Source organism: Bos indicus, chromosome 16 (assembly GCF_029378745.1).
Source record: "Bos indicus isolate NIAB-ARS_2022 breed Sahiwal x Tharparkar chromosome 16, NIAB-ARS_B.indTharparkar_mat_pri_1.0, whole genome shotgun sequence".
In the NCBI taxonomy this organism is placed as follows: domain Eukaryota; kingdom Metazoa; phylum Chordata; class Mammalia; order Artiodactyla; family Bovidae; genus Bos; species Bos indicus.
The window spans coordinates 46,387,247-46,404,240 of NC_091775.1; the positions used below are offsets into that span (position 1 = coordinate 46,387,247).

Here is a 16,994-nt window from a genome sequence, read left to right on the forward strand (position 1 = left end):
ATACACACAGAAATCTTACTACTCAATAAAAAAAACTAACAAGCCCCCCACAAATGGGCAACAGATATGAACACATCTGGATGGCAAATAAGTAGACAAGAAGACAGCCAACACCATGAATCAATAGTCAAATGCAAACTAAAACCACAGTGAGTTTTTCAGTGCACATCTACGTGAATGGCTAAAATTTAAATGATGGACAATGTCCGGTGTTGGCCCGGACATGTTGTAAACTGGAGTTTTTATATGTGGCTGACAGTGATGCAAACAGTATAGCCACTCTGGAAAACAGTCTGCAGTTTCTTATAAAGTTAACTATAAACTTACCATGTGACCTAGCAATTTCATTCCTAGGTATTTAACCAAGAAAAATGACAACATATGTCTACAAAAAGACTCACACTTACATGTTCACAGCAGTGTTCTTCTTAATAGCCCCAAACTGGAAACAACTGAATAAACCATCAACTGGTGAATGGCTATTCATACAATGCAATTCCACTTGGCAATAAAAAGGAGCAAATTACTGATATGCACAACATGAATGAATCTCAACAGCTCTTTGCTAACTCAAGAGAACCCTGACACAGAAGACTGCACACTGGATGATTCGATCTATGTGAAATTACAGAAAGAGGAGTGTTAAAGTGACAGAAAGTGGATCAGTGCCTGCCAAGAGCCAGAGGATCAGGGACAGGCTCTGACTGCAGAGAATCAAAGAACGTTTCCAGGTGGTGGAAACATTCTGTATGGTGACTGTGGTGGTGGTTACACTGCTGTAAATCCTTGTCAGAATTCTTATTTTGTACCCCTAAATGCAGTGAATTTATTGTATACAAATATACCCCAATACAGCTTACAAAAAGAAAAAAAAATATTTTACTTTCACACCACGGCCAACACCTGAATGCCCATTAAACAGTGACCTCCTAACCATGGGGTATGAAGAATATGTCATTTTGAGCTACTACCTGATGCTGCAGAGCCCGTTCCTGATGGAGACACCAAGTGCAGTGATGCTATGGATGGTTTCTTGGTAGTAAAACCATCTATCTTAGTCCCACTGCTGCCACGGACACCCTGCTAGAAAGTAAGAACACAAGGAAAGAGACCGAACATCTCAAGCATCATATTATAGAATAACTGGCAGATCTTCAACTTCACATGTTAAACAGAAAAAAAAAGTACATATCAATACATAACTGAGAAGTAAAACATTTTCAGCCTGTCCCCAAGAGCCTGGTCAAAGTTCCTTTGCATATAATGTTAAAGATATGGCTTGTGTGTGTGTATATACATATATACACACACACAAGTGAAGTGAAGTGAAGTGACTCAGTCGTGTCTGATTCTTTGTGACCCCATGGACTGTAGCCTAGCAGGCTCTTCCATCCATGGGATTTTCCAGGCAAGAATACTGGAGTGGGTTGCCATTTTCTTCTCCAGGAGATCTTCCCGACCCAGGGATTGAACCCGGGTCTCCCGCATTATAAGCAGATGCTTTACTGTCTGAGCCGCCAGAAAAGGGATCTAGTTCACTGACCCAGGATCGAACCCAGACCTCTGGTACTAGAAGCACGGAACCTCAGCCTCTTGACCACCAGGGAAGTTCACTACTGCTTTCTGAGCACTTTCCAGGGCTTCTGTGGTGTCTGATAGTAAAGAATCTGCCTGCAATGCAGAAGACCCGGGTTCAATCCCTGGCTCGGGAAGATCCCTGATTCTTGACCTAGATCATCAGATTCTGAACATTTGTTAAAAATGGTTATGCCTTGAAGTGAGGACTGAAGAAAACCTTAGTGAAAATACTTATGCTTGCCTTGGATCCTATATCTAAGTATAGGAAAGTCTTGCCCTGAAGTTTAAACTGACAAGTCTGAGAAGGCCTTTTTACCTAAAGAGATGAAAAGTTAAAGTGACAAAATTTTTTCATATAAAATTGATATGTATCCGTATAAAACTATAAACTGCCTACTTTACTGATAAATAATGACAGAGAGGAGCTCTCCCCATACAGACCTGCTATCCTACAATTATGTCTGAAAAAGTAAAACTGTTCAATTTATGTCTTGTCAGTATGGCTTGCTCCTAATCTAAATAGTCCCTAACCCCAGTGGTAAGAGAACACATTTTTTCTAGGTAATGAACATTTAAGTTTAATGCCTAGATATCAAATTTTAAAGCAGAGGGGAAATCCAGTTCACAAATAAAGTTTGAAAGATAGCACTCGGGGGAAAACCTAGCGAAGTATGTAAGAATTCAGGACATAGAAAATCCTTTCACTGCAGCTTTTTAAATAGAGTCAGGAGGGAATACCGTGTGTTTCTGTAGAACAAAGTCTTAACCTCAGCTGTAATGAAGGTTACCCTCAGCTGTAATGCAGACCAGGTCATTCGTCTTGAGCTTCAGCACAAAAACCTTAATTTTAATAAGAGGACGCACAGTTACTTTCTCGTTCGTGTGTTGGAAGTTAGCATCACTTACACACACAGTTTCTGGGGATGCACAGGATCGGGGCCTGTCCTCCTGCAGGAAGTCAAGCTGAAGCATGGAGCTGCTCCCTGAGTTAATGAGGGGGTGTCCTTCATTCCGTGTCTCCCACTTCTCCTCTCTGCTCCTTGGGTTGACGGTTGAAGATGGTGGGCCTGGGTTTGGAGCCACTGCTGATACCGAAGAGAGTATTTCGGAAGAGGGTGCTGCTCCCAAGAAGGGATATGGGGAGAATGACAGTGACGAGAGGGGAGAGAGAGAGAGGGGTCATGCAGGAAGATGTTCACAAAAATGCAGAAGTAAGCAGAAGGCAGAGCTGGGAAACACTGCAGGCTGCTAGGCAAAGGTGGCTCAGGCAGCCTTGGTAGTACAGTTATTGAAGCTTCGTGTTCTCTGCCAAGGGAGGTCGTGGCTGGGAGGGGAAGAGCTGGGATGAGGCCAGGGGCTGGGCTGGGAACCATCACTGTAGCTGGGAGCGAGGGGCCAGAGGCATGGGGACAGGAGGCGGAGGAGGGGCACCAGGGCTGTCCATCCGGGTGGGGACAGAAGTGATCCTTGGCGCTGCTGCCATCCGACCACACAATAGGCTTCTTACGCTTGTGTTTCCCCTTTTTGCAACCAGCTGATCGTGTCGGCCTGGAAGCAGAACCTCCTGCAGGATAAAGAGGGAGACCAGTTACAGAAAACTAACCCAGAACAGAAGGACTCCATTGACAAGTAGTTGTAAGCACATTACAAGGAATAAACATTGGTCAATAATAACCATGTCCACTACAGGAATGACAGAAAGTAGACCTAGAAAGATGGACGAGATCCTGGATACAAGCTGTTGCTATAAAGTAAACCCCATTTCAGCATCTCTCAGCCATTTTCTTACAAGCCAATATCCTACACTTCATTCTACATCTTCCAGGACTCATGTATGATTCCTAAACTTGGTAACTCTGTTGCTAAATGGAATATATATATATATTTATTTAATGTATTTGTAATCAGAGGATAATTGCTTTACAATGTTGCATTGGTATCTGCTGTACAACAATGCGAATCAGCCATAAGTATATGTATATCCCCTCCTTCTTGAACCCCCTCCCACACTCCCACCGCACCCCTCTAGGCTGTCGCAGAGCACTGGGCTGAGCCCCCTGTGCTATCCGGCAGCTTCCCACTAGCTGTCTGTTTCACACCTGGTGGTGTATATGCTTCAGCGCTACCCTCTCTCCCTCCCTCCCTCCGTCCCACATCCACAAGTCTGTATGTATTCATCTGCACTGCTGCCCTGCAAATATGTTCATCAGTACCATTTTCCTAGGTTTATATGGAATATATTTTTTAAATTTAACTACCTTGAACATACAAGTATTTAGCTTTGCTTCTGCTTTCCTGCTGAAGATAGGAGCTATAGGGTGACGACAGAATCTTCTCCAGGAATTTATCTACATAGCTCTGCTCTTCCTTCTGTGTGTGGGCTGACAGCACAGCCTTTGTGAGCCCTGAGTGTTTAAACGCTTCTGCGGCCAGCGGAGCTGGGTGTGTGCTGAGAGTCCAGGGCTCACAGGCCAGCGGTCTGTGCTCTGCTGGAGTCAATTCCGCTGAAGTGGAAGAAGACAGATTTAATTTTAACTCCAACTGGTTATTTTGCATTTATTTACTTTCACTAATTTAACTGCCTTTCAATAAATTTTTACAATCATTACAATGGCTGGAACATAAAACCTCCATCAATTCAGCAGGTACATTTTTATTTTTCAGCCTTGTTTTACACTCTTTGCATACTTATATATACATTTTGGGCTTCCCTTGTGGCTCAGCTGGTAAAGAATCTGCCTGCTATGTGGGAGACTTGGGTTTGATCCCTGTATTGGAAAGAACCCCTGAAGAAGGGAATGACTACCCACTCCAATATTCTGGCCTGGAGAATTCCATGGACTGTACAGTCCATGGGGTCACAAAAAGTTGGACACGACTGAGTGACTCTCACTTACTTACTTACATACATTTTAGAGTTGTAATGCTCAATGTGCACACATTTATTTAGATCCTGCTTTCATTGTAAATATTTTTTATCTCCATGAATTCTTTGAAAAATTGTTATCTCTGGATTAATCTTTTAATATGTAATATAAATATGTGGTTTAAAAATTAACATGTGTTAGACATTTAGTAGCTTCTCCCCAACCTTGTGTAACACCTGCCTAGTTCTCATTTATTCTCCCCACAGAAAACCTTTTATTTGCTTATTTATCTACTTTCTTTAAGCATCTGTAAATAAGTACAGATATAGACTCTTATCCCTCTTCCTCATTTTTACCCAAAAGGCATATAATCTTGTACACTAAGCTGCAGTGTGTTTTTTCATTTAACAATATCCCTTTTATCAGTACATCATGTAGGATTCCACTTTACGTGCATGCATGCCACATGCTGTTGCTTCAGTTGTGTCTGACTTTTTGGGACCCCATGGACTGTGGCCGGCCAGCCTCCTCTGTCCAGAGGATTCCCAGTCAAGAATACAGGAGTGGATTGCCATATCCTTCTCCAGGGATCTTCCCAATCCAGGGATCAAACGCATGTCTCCTGCACTGGCAGGTGGACGCTTTACTGATGAGCCACAGGGATGCCCATAACCACCTGTAGACAAATGCTGGGTTGCTTCTCAACATTACTTCTTCCAGGTACAAGAGATTTTACAGCAGACTCTGGTGGTCCTCCCAGCCTCCATTCCCCCTCTCCTCTGCTATGTGGTACTGAGGTGTGGGTAGGCTTGGTCCCACTACACTTCCAGAAATGGGCTCTGACTAGTCTAAGTCAACACACTGGACAGAGGGCTATGATGGACGAGCAGGGACTGGACTGACCTTCCCACCTGAAATAACTAGGAAGGCACAACATATGTGAAACAATAATTTCTGAGACACAAAACATCCTACGGGATTGGAAACAAGGTGAACCTCAGGCCTGCCTAGCTACTGCCTTGAGAGTGAGGAACAAGGTGGGCTCCCTGAGGGCAGAGACAGAGCCGAGAGAATGGGGAGGTCACAGTGGCTGGAGTTCAGGAAGATGAATGGAGGGGACAGCCACACGAGAGGCCTCCAGACAACTGTAGGGAACCCCCAAGTCCTCAGCAGTTCATTCATGGGAGGAAAAAAATCACCTGAAAGGATCAGACTGAAGCTCACAGCAGGTGGAGAACAGGGCTCAGTCCCGTCAGCCAGACTAGAAGATCTCATAACCCATATGCACTGGGTAGAATACTCTTAGGGGTCTTGCCTCAGTAGCAGAGAAGAACTAGACCTCCCTGCACCGCTCTGTTCCTGTCTAAGCAATTTTAAAAGCAAAGCCTGAGAAGATCCATCTGTTTCCATGAGGCTAAACTGGGCCCCAGAATAAAGCTCAACAATGTTAATAGGAATATTCAGCACCCATTCACAGTATCTGCTATCCTGTCAAAGGCTACTTGGCATGCGAAGAAGCAGGAACATACAGCCCACAAAAAGGAGAAAAATTAATCATGCAAAATCAACCCTGGGCTGGGAGAGAATTAGAACTGGAAGATAGAACATTAACAGTTATAATGTATTTCATACAGTCACAGGGAAGATATTTTAAATATGCTATATAAAGACATGGAAGATATTACAAAGACTCAAATAGAACTTCTAGAAATGAAAACTATAATATGTGAGATGGAAAAGCTACTGACTGGAAATAATGACAGATTTTACAATAGAAAACACTAGTGAACCTGAAGACACAGCAATAGAGACTGTCCCCAAATTAAACAAACACCTAAAAAATGAAAAAGTTTAAATGAACAGAGCATCAGTGGACTGTGACACAACTTCAAGCAGCCTACATACATGTAACTTGAGTCCCAGAAAGAGGGGAAACAGAAAAAATATTTTAAAAATAAGGGAAGAAGTTTTTTCAGTTTGATGGAAACAATAAACCTATAAATCCAAGAAGCCGAATAAACTCCAAGTATAAAAAACATGAAGAACACTACATCCTGGAACGTCAAAATCAGACCATCGAAATCAGTGATGAGTAGAAAAGCTTACGTTCAGCCAGAAGCTGCACATATATGCAAACAATACAGATGATAGAAGACTTCCTGTCAGAAACGATGCAAATGAGGATTCAGTAGAGCAGCATCTTTAAGGTACTGAAAGATAAACAGTCACCCTAGAATTCTCCGATCTGTTAAAATGTGTTTAAAACATGAACGTGAAATAAAGACACTTTCAGATGTACAAAAATGTGAAGGATTCATCACTGGTAGACCTGTACTACAAGAGACATAAAAGGAATGCCTTAGGCAGAAGAAGGATGATACCAGATAAATCTACATAAAGGAATGAGAAACACTGAGAGATGAATAAAGGGATAAACACTTAAATTTCTTTAAAAGATAATAATTACACAAAATAATAACAACATAGGGTGGGATTTCTAACACATGTAGAAACATATGCCAACAGACAAAGACCAAGGTGGGTAAATGGAAGTATAGTATTTTAAGTTTTTTATACATGAAGTGGTATAATATCTCTAGAAGACAGACTGTGAAAAATTAAATGCATATACCATAAACTCTAAAGCAACTACTAAAATAAACACCACTTTAAATACCAAGACATACATAGGTTAAAAGTAAAAGGTTAGAAAACAATATCAGATTATAAAAAAAAAAAAGCTAGAGTGAATATATTAATATAGACAAAGTATACTTTAGAGGAAAGAAAATACAAGAGATAAAGAAAGACATTTCACAATGATAAAAGGATCAATTAATCAAAAGGACAAAACAATTCTAAACAAGACCCTGATGCTGGGAAAGATTGAGGGCAGGAAGAGAAGGGGGTGACAGAGGATGAGATGGTTGAATGGCATCACTGACTCAATGGACATGAGTTTGAGCAAACTCTGGGAGATGGTGGAGGACAGGGAAGCCTGGCGTGCAGCAGCCCATGGGGTCGCAGAGTCAGACACAGCTTAGTGACTGAACAACAACAACACGCACAAATTAAGACAATTTCAAAATGCACAAAGCAAAGACCAATCAAACAGCAATGAGAAATAGACAAACCCACAATTATGGCCAGAGGCTTCAACACCCCTTCTGAAGTACAACAAGTATTCAGAAAATCAGTGGACAGAGAATAACTGAACAAACTATCAACCAACCTGACCTAGTTTATACACTGATAGAATATTCAACCCAACAGAGGCAAAATAAACATCCTTTTCAAGTGAATACAGAACATTTACCAAGATAGACCATATTGTAGACCATAAAACTAGTCTCAATAAATTTAAGAGTTCAAGTTTTGTATTTTCTCTGATCACAATGGGATTAAATTAGAAATCAATAAAGAAGTATGGAATATCTCTAAATGCTTCCTAATATATGATGATACATATGAAAATATAAAATATTTCAAAGAAAATATTAAAAGGAATATTAGGCAGCATTTGAACATGATGAAAATGAAACAAAATACATCAAAATGTGTGAAATGCAGCTGAGAGTAAAAGGAAAGTTTACACTCAAATCCACTAAGGAAGAAAACTGTCTGAAATTAATGACTTCAGCTTCCATCTTAAGAAACTCAAAAAACAAGAGTAAGGTAAAACAAAAATAAGCAGGAATTGCCCTGGTGGTCCAGTGGTTAAGACTCTGCACACCCAACGCCAGAGGTCTGGGTCAATCCCTGGTCAGGGAATTACAGAATTGATATTATTTTTTCCTTAAATGTTTGCTCAAACTCACTAGTGAAGCCATTTGGGCTTGGAGTTTTCTTGTTGGAGAAGTTTTTTATCAACAAATTCAGTTTTTTAAATAGATATGAGGCTATTCAGGCTTTCTACCTCTTGAGTGACTTTAGTATGTATCTCTCAAACAATTGGTCAATTTTGTCTAAGTTGTCAAGTTTATTGGGAAAACTTGTTTATAATGTTCAGTTGTTATTCTTTTGATATCTAGCGATGGTAGGATCTCTAGGGATGTTTCCTCTATCATTTCTGAAATTGATAACTTATATCTTCCCTTTTTTTTCCTGATCAGGCTTACTAGAGTTTGATCAATTTCATTGCTCTTTGCAAAGAACCAGCTTAAAAATTTATTATTTTTCTCTATTATTTTTCTGTTTTCTACTTAAAAGATTTTTACTCTGATCTTTATTTCCTTTCTTCTGCTTCATTTTTTAAAATTTGGCTGCACTGGGTGTCCCAACACATCATCAGAATATGGTGTAAACCCAAGGAATATGGGCTTCCCAGAAAGCAAAAGACAGATGCAGCTTAAGACATTTGGGCTCTGATTCTGCTTTCTCTCCTTAGAATAAAGAGGTGGACCTGCAGATGCTAAGACTGGTGTAAGATCAGGAGAAATAATTATCAGTAAATACTGATTATTCCTTAAATGAAAACATACAGATTTCAGTATGAATTCTTTCAAAGTAGTATTAACATAAGACCAAAATATACAAAGTCTAGTGGTGCAGTCAAAAAAAGAGGTTTCTGTATCAGGTAAGACCCCACCTTGCATGGACTGACGGTGTCACTGACTGCTCCGTACCCACGTGGGTATCCGAAGCATTAAGAACACATACACTAAAAGATATGCATCTGCTCTCATCCTGAGGCACTAGTTCAATTCCAGTAAAAGTCTACCTGTGACTAATTAGAAATAATAGAAAAATATATAGAAATAAACTAATCTCACAATAGCCGTGTCTTTCTCTGGTCTTTTCCCACCATCCACAGTCCACTTGTCAATATAATGCTCTCCGTCTCAAAGGGTGGCATGAGGATTAAGAGAATTAATTTATATGAAGAACTAAGGGCAGGGGATGGTATACAGTAACAGCTCAGCACATGTTCACTTATATTCCACTGAAGACTAGGAAAGATAAGTTAGACACAATCTGAAACCTGACTGAACATGTTTATCACCATTTCCTTACCTACCAAATCCTTATGAAGAATGCAAAAGTCAAAAGGGCAGGTGAGAGCAAAACAGAATAAAAAGGAGACATCAGAATAATTTACTAAGTCACTATGTTAAAGGAAGAGAGCTTCAAACATACACTCCTCATTTATAAGAAAAATACAAAAATTTGAGTGTGTTTATATGTATAATCCACCTAGTCACCGCTGCAGTCCAAATTCAAAATGAACACACTCTTTCAAGGTCAGCAACAAAGTGACCCAAGGCAGTCTCAACAATAATTGCATTAATAATGGTGAAGACTAATTGATGGCTTACTACTAGAGACCAGGTACCATCCTAGGAGCTTCACACGTGTCAGAAGAGTTGACTGGCCAATGACATAACTAGCAGATACAGTCCAAAACATACTGACCATTATAAACGTAATGATATTTCCAAAAACACTTTACCTGAAAAAAAAAAATCCATCTTAAACATCTTTACTAAGTAAATGGTATTAAAGACTTGTTCTTACAATGGTTGTATTTAACGTTGAGTGTATTCTGAAGTAAAGGCTACCATGGTACCTGAGTCTGGTGGTGGGATGTCGACAAGGACACTGCTGGAGCTGCCCTGGCTTGTGTCCAGGCTCAGAGTCACTGTGCTCAGGGTCCACGGAGCTCCTCCTTCAGCGTCTGTGGACTGCCCATTAGTGGCCATTTCTGATGCAGGTACAGCTGGGATCTGAGAAACAGCTGGTGATGTCATAGTGAAAAGAAAAATTCCCAACAGGAAATTCATATTAAAAACCTGAAGAGTTAACAGACATTTATACCCGATAAGTTAAAATCTACTGGTCATGTAGAGGCAATATGAAACTAGGATTGTTTGTGATTGCAATGAAATAATTAAAGGCAAAAGATGAAAGAAAATCAGGGCTTCCCTGGTGGCTCAGTGGTTAAGAATTGACCTACCAATGCAGGGGACACGGGTTCGATCCCTGGTCTGGGAAGATCCCACATGCCGCAGAGCAACTAAGCCCGTGAGCCACAACTACTGAGCCTGCGAGCCCTAGAGCCCATGAGCTGCAGGTACTGAAGCCCACGTGCCTGGAGCCTGCACTCCGCAACAAGAGAAGCCACTGCAATGAGAGCCCAAGCGCTGCAACAGAGAAGCCCCTGCTCGCCGCGACTAGAGAACGCCCACGAGCGCAAGGAAGAACCAGTGCAGCCTGAAGTAATAAGACAAATAAATTATTTAAAATGCTTAAAAAAAAAAAAAGATGAAAAACAAACAGAGAGGGGTGGCTCTCTTGATCTAACTATGGAAGACACCCCTCTCACCTCGCAGTGCCTGGATGTCATCTGCTCTGTGGCTTTGTCTGTCCTCTTCTGAGGATGAGGAAGTTGTATTTGTAGAGGAGATACACTTCCTCTTCAAAGCTGGGATGTGGTAGCTCTTCAGGTACCTGCATATTAATAATTCGGCCATGTATTCCTACCTGCCCCCAAAGTGGGCACCTCTCACCTCTCTGCTTTCCTTATGCCATTTCTGTTTGGGATATTTCACTGTCTTCTTTGGGTGAAGTCTTCCCTGACCATCTGGGCCCCCATCAAGGGATTCTTATATATTCCCTTCTATGGTCTTGCATTGATTTTCACAACTTAATTCTTATGAGCACAGGTCTTGTCTTCTCAACTATATTCAAAGAAGGGAAGCATCTTCTAACTTTCTGGATCCCCTGAACTGTTCAATTTATTATGAATTGTAGGTGGCATGTATCTACTGATCTATAGTGAAATATCAAGACAATAGCTGGTGAAAAATCAAGACAACAGCTATTAAAAACGATATAAAGGCTCCATAGTGACAACACACACTTCTGGAAAAACTAACACATTATCAAAACTTGTGTCTCATACCTGATAACACTATCAATACAGTTTATCTGCTGATAGGATGGGCTATGCTGAACCTTTCTCAAATCCTCACAGGACTCAGTATACATGCTATTATTTTTCACTGTCTGTAAGGAAGAAGAGGTCTTCTGCTCATCTGAAATAGAATGAAAGGATGTTCAATTAAAAATATATTCTTGAGAACATGTACTTATTTAGCAAAATTAAATCATGATATTTTAGGATAGATATATGGTACTTTAGAATAGACATGATCAATATTATATAGCTATTAAAAATGAGCTCAGATCTAAATGAGCAGATATAGAAAGATATCACACAGAACAATTACATGAACAACTGCATTTTTACCTTTTAAAAAAGGAGTGAAATAAATGTTTCAGGCAAAGATTATCAAGGAACAAACAGGTGAAAGGTGAAAGGCTGATGGGGACTTTTACAATGTTACCACCTCTACAACTGATGGATCCTGGTATCACTAAGCAGGGGGTGACAGACACAGTGCGTTCTTATGTGTGGTGACAGAAAGTGCGTGGCACTGCCTGTGCTGAATTGGTATCCAAGAGAACATTCTATGATGACAGAATGGTATTTTATCTATACTGTCCAACCTGGTAGCCAGTAACACCACATCCAGCAACCAAGCACTTGAAGTGTGGCTACAACAAAAGAGGAACTACATATTACGTTTTATTTATTTGTAACTTATTTGTATTTAAATTGCAAAATGTGGCTGCTGCTGCTGCTAAGTCGCTTCAGTCGCGTCCGACTCTGTGCGACCCCATACCCGGCAGCCCACCAGGCTCCCCCGTCCCTGGGATTCTCCAGGCAAGAACACTGGAATGGGTTGCCATTTCCTTCTCCAATGCATGAAAGTGAAAAGTGAAAGTGAAGTCACTCAGTCGTGTCTGACTCTTAGCGGCCCCATAGACGAAAGCCTACCAGGCTCCTCCGTCCATGGGATTTCCCAGGCAAGAGTACTGGAGTGGGGTGCCAGTGGTTACCAAATCGGATAGCAGAGGTATAGAGAGAGAAAAAAGACCACAGGCTGGAGCACTGAAGAACTTTCTGTAGAAAAGACACAGCCAGTAGAGGAGTCTTATCTAACCACTGATTTATTCTCTGTATCTATGAGCTTTTTTTTTTTTTTTTTTAGATTCCACATATAAGTGAAACCATATGCCGTGTGTCTTTCTCTGACTTATTTCACACAGCACAGTTCTCCTAAAGTCCTTTTGCTGTCACAAGGGAAGAATTTCATTCTTTTTATGGCCAAATAGTACTCCATTCTCTATATATACCAGTTGCTTTATCCATTCATCCATGGATGCACACTTAGGTTGTTTCAATGTCTTGGTTATTGGGAATAATTCTGCAATGAACATAGTGAAGCATATATCTTTTCAAATTAGTGTTTTCATTTTCCTCAGATAAATACTCAAAAATGAGACTGCTGGATTATATGGTAGTTTCATTTTTAATTTTTTGAGGAACCGCCATACTTTTTTCCACAGTGGCTGCACCAGTTTACATTCCCATCAATAGTATAAAAGGGTTCCCTTCCCTCCAGGTCCTCAACAACACTTGCTATCTCTTGTCCTTTTGATGGCCATTCTGATGGGTGTGAGGTGACATTTCATTGTGGTTTCGATATGCTGTGGTCTCCAACTATAGCTGTGGATTTGTTTATTTCTCCTTGAAGTTTTTATCAATTTTTGCTTCATATTACATATTTTGAAGCTCTGGCGTTAGGTGCATCAACAGGCTTGTTTTATGTTCTCAGAGAATCAACTTCCTAGTCTTTATGCAATATTGCTCTGAAAGCCTCGTTCTAAAGGCGACTGTGTCTGACCTTAGTACAGTGCTTTCCAGTTTTCTCTGGACTCCTGTTAGCATGGCATATCTTTTCTAACTTTTTACTTTTATCCTATGTTTTTAATATTCAAAATGGGTTTTGTTGACAATATACAGGTGCATCTTGCTCTTCCATCCAATTTGACAGTTTGTCTTTTCACTGGTATATTGAGATCATTCACATTTGATGTGATCAATGCTATTGGATTAAAATGTACCCCCTTTTTAAAAATTTTAATTGGAGGATAATTATAATATTGTGATGGTTTTTGCCATACCTCTTGCTAGTTGTTTTCCATTTGTTCCATCTGGGTTTTTTGGTTTGTTTCTTTTTTCTTCGTTTTCTGTCTCACTTGGGTTAAGTGTTTTAAATTACATTTTACCAAGTCTACTGATATTATTTATACTTCTTTAAAATTTTTTACTAATAATTATCCTGAAGTTTACAAACATATTGTAAGAAGTTAGTTTCTATCTCATCAATATACTCCAAATAATAAAATTTGGAAGGAATTTTACAACAGTATATTCCCAATACCTAGCTCCTGTTCTTTGTAGTATTTTTTACACACATTATAAATGCAAAATATTCTTTTTGCTTTAGTCAGTTATCTTTTAGAGTAACTAAAAATAAGCGAAAAATAATAAGTATTTTATCTTAAGTGCCTAAGTATTAGTCACTCAGTCATATCTGATTCCGTGTGACCCCATGGACTGTAACCAGCCAGGCTCCTCCATCCACGGACTTCTCCAGGCAAAACTGCTAGAGTGAGTAGCCATTCCCTTCTCCAGGGGAGCATCCTGACATGCGGATTGAACTCGCGTTGCCTGCACTGCAGGCAGATTCTTAACCATTTGAGCTACGAGGGAAGCCCTTGGCATTTCATCTTACTTTATTCCATTTCCAGTGCTCTTCACTGGTTTGTGTAGACCCAAGTTTTATGTCTGGCATCATATTCCTTCTAGCTTTACAAATTCCTTCAGGACTCCTATAGAACAAATTTACTGCTGGCAGTAAATTCCTACAGCTTTTGTTTGAGAAAAATCTTTATATCTCCATTTCTGAAAGATACTTCCCACTAGGTGTATAATTCTGCATTTATGGTTTTCTCCTTTGAAGACTTTACTGTCTTCTAACATTCATGGCTTCTGAAGAAATGTATACTGTAATTTTTATTCTTATTTTTCTTTCTCTGTTTATAATCTTTTTTCTTTTGGTTACCTTCAATATATTCTCTTGGTTTTATTTTAGTTTGAATATGATATGCCCAAGCATTTTTATTTTGTGATTTTTTTTTTTTGTATTTATGCTACTTGATGTTCTTTGAATGTGGAAATATCAGCCATTATTTCAAGTATTCTTCCTGAGATTCCAATTACTCCTACTAGATCATTTAATCCTGTCCTCAAATTCTTTTTTTTTTTGGCCGAGCCACATGGCATGCAGGATCTTAGTTCCTCAATCAGGGATTGAACCCACACCCGCTGCACTGGAGGCAACCTCTGGACAGCCAGGGAAGTACACCTAAGTTCTTAAGAGGTTCTACACTGAATGTACTGTTCTCTTTCTGTTTCAGCTTGCGTCATTTTTATTCATTCACCTTCAAGTTCACTGATTCTCTTCTGAGTTGAGTGCCCATCAGTGGCATTCACTTACCTCCAGTGCTGCTAACATTTGTACTTGATCCTTCCTTTTATGTTGCCTCTCTATGCTGTGATTCCTTATGTGCTTTTGCACGTTGTCTACCTTATCCTTTGGAGCCTGTATTCATTATTCAGTTATTTCCAATGTCTGTGTCCTGCCTGACTCTTGTTCCGATGACTGTTCTGTCTCTTAGGAGGTTTTTTCCTTGCTTTTCGTATGTTTCACAATTTGCTGAGAACACATTATATAAGACAGCAGGGACTGGGCATGGCTTCCCTTCCACTACATCAGAGTCAATCTAATTAAGCTTTAGGCCAGGCTAAAGGTCTACCGTTGCTATGACTTCATTCAGTGTATGACAGCTTTCAGATCCCTCCAGGGTCACTCTGCTTCAGGTGGTGGCTGGTCCCCTGAGAGCTCCTCTTTTCCAACGTCTGTTCCACTCTCAGGTCTTGGGCTTCCCTTTGCACCGTGCCTCAGAGAAAGTCCGTCTCTTGCAGGTAACAAGATTCAGTCGGTTACGGGATCCAGCACTTACTTCACTTCATGTAAGCGTGTGCCTCTCCTCAGATTACAGGCCTGCTGGCTGTCCTGTAGCCTCAGCACTCTGCTGGGTTCAAGAAAGATCATGAACTTAACGCCTGTCTGGGCTTTTTCCCTGTTAAGTTTGGAATGAGTTAGTTCAGTTTATGAGTCATCTTTCATCTGGGCTTTGTGTCACCCTTGCAGTGGAACATTCAATTTCCCCTAATTTCCCCAGTTCTCTGGCAGCAGGTTATCAATCGGTATGTACAGCTAATGAAGGGACTTTACGTGTCTCTGTTGTTCCTTGTCCTGCCATAATACATTTAAAAGTTTCCCTTCTTAAGTGTGTGTGAGTGCTCAGTTGTGTTTGACTCTCTGCGATCCCATGGACTGTAGCCCGCCAGGCTCCCCTGTCCATGGGGTTTCCCAGGCCAGAATGGTAGAGTGGATTTCCAGTTCCTTTTTCAGGGGACCTTCCTTCTCCCAGGGATTGAACCCATGTCTCTTGTGTCTCCTGCGTGGGCAGGTGGATTCTTTACCACTGTGCCACCTGGGATGCCCTATTATTCTTTCTTATTCTTTCCTAAAGCATGACCTGCCTTTATAAAACGGGTCAACATGTATACTTAAAACCCTGTGTTCTTGTGCGCTGCAGCACCCTGTATATAAAACATGCATGCAATGACCATTTAGTATTTTCCTTTTCATTGGTGTCTGTCTCTACTCAATTTCTAATACTTAAATTATAACATTTTCCATCTTTAAGTTGTATTCCTGTTCTCTTGAGTAATAAAGATTTTTTTTTAAACTAGCTCTTTAAACTTGTAGGTCTTAAAATGTTAATAAAATCAAGATGCCCAAGTAATATCAGTTCTCTGAGGTTATTCCAAATGGCAACAGATTTTCCCCCAAAGTCACATCCCAGGTGTGCTCACTAAATATAACACATATGTTAGAAAACATAAGTTTCTAATAGCAGCATAAGTACACAGAGTTACCTATAGCTTAAATTTTATAAAATGGTGAATGAAGTACTGATGTCTGCTTAGATATACAGCTTCAAACAACAGTACTGGTGGTATTGCCACACCAATGGTAGATAGTAAGAAACTGGGTAAAGCAGGAGCTTACAAAGAATTTCTACTCTGAGAAAAAATTCCAGAGGTCAGGACACAAAAATCTCATGAACATGAGATCAGAGGTCAAGGCAGCAGCAGGCAGCATTACCTGGATCAGACAATGAAGAACACATTTAGAGAATTTAGATTTAAAATCTCCCCCAAAGAATTTTCTGCCAGGACATGGGATAATGATAAAGAGCAAAAAAAAAAGATATTTAAGATAAATCCTTTTGTGAAGGAGATCTGATGGTGTCAAGCAACAAAAAGAGTTGTCCTTTCTATCTTGTGCCCATACATCTACAGCAGTAGAAACAAACGGAAACATGAAACCTTCTGTCAAGGTGAAGAAAAAGTACAAAAACCCAAAGTAAAGGACTTGCTGTATCCAGAGGGCATCCTATGGGCTCCCAGTGATACCACTTCTAGGAGGCACAGTTTGATATTTTTGCTGTGGAAATCATGTCAAGTCCCAAAAAACACAGCTACTATATTATTACTGACTTCAA

The 16,994-nt window shown here is 40.2% G+C and overlaps 1 protein-coding gene across 1 annotated transcript in view; it reads right to left on the reverse strand.

The window, feature by feature from the left end:
* The window catches only part of PER3 (period circadian regulator 3), a 63,560-nt gene that overhangs the window by 12,917 nt on the left and 33,649 nt on the right, over window positions 1-16,994 (reverse strand). The window contains 8 exon segments of the mRNA XM_070767676.1: window positions 972-1,083; window positions 2,485-2,751; window positions 2,754-3,142; window positions 3,837-4,082; window positions 10,012-10,179; window positions 10,768-10,892; window positions 11,347-11,471; window positions 11,474-11,479. Of these exon segments, the coding sequence (XP_070623777.1) occupies window positions 972-1,083; window positions 2,485-2,751; window positions 2,754-3,142; window positions 3,837-4,082; window positions 10,012-10,179; window positions 10,768-10,892; window positions 11,347-11,471; window positions 11,474-11,479 (1,438 nt within the window).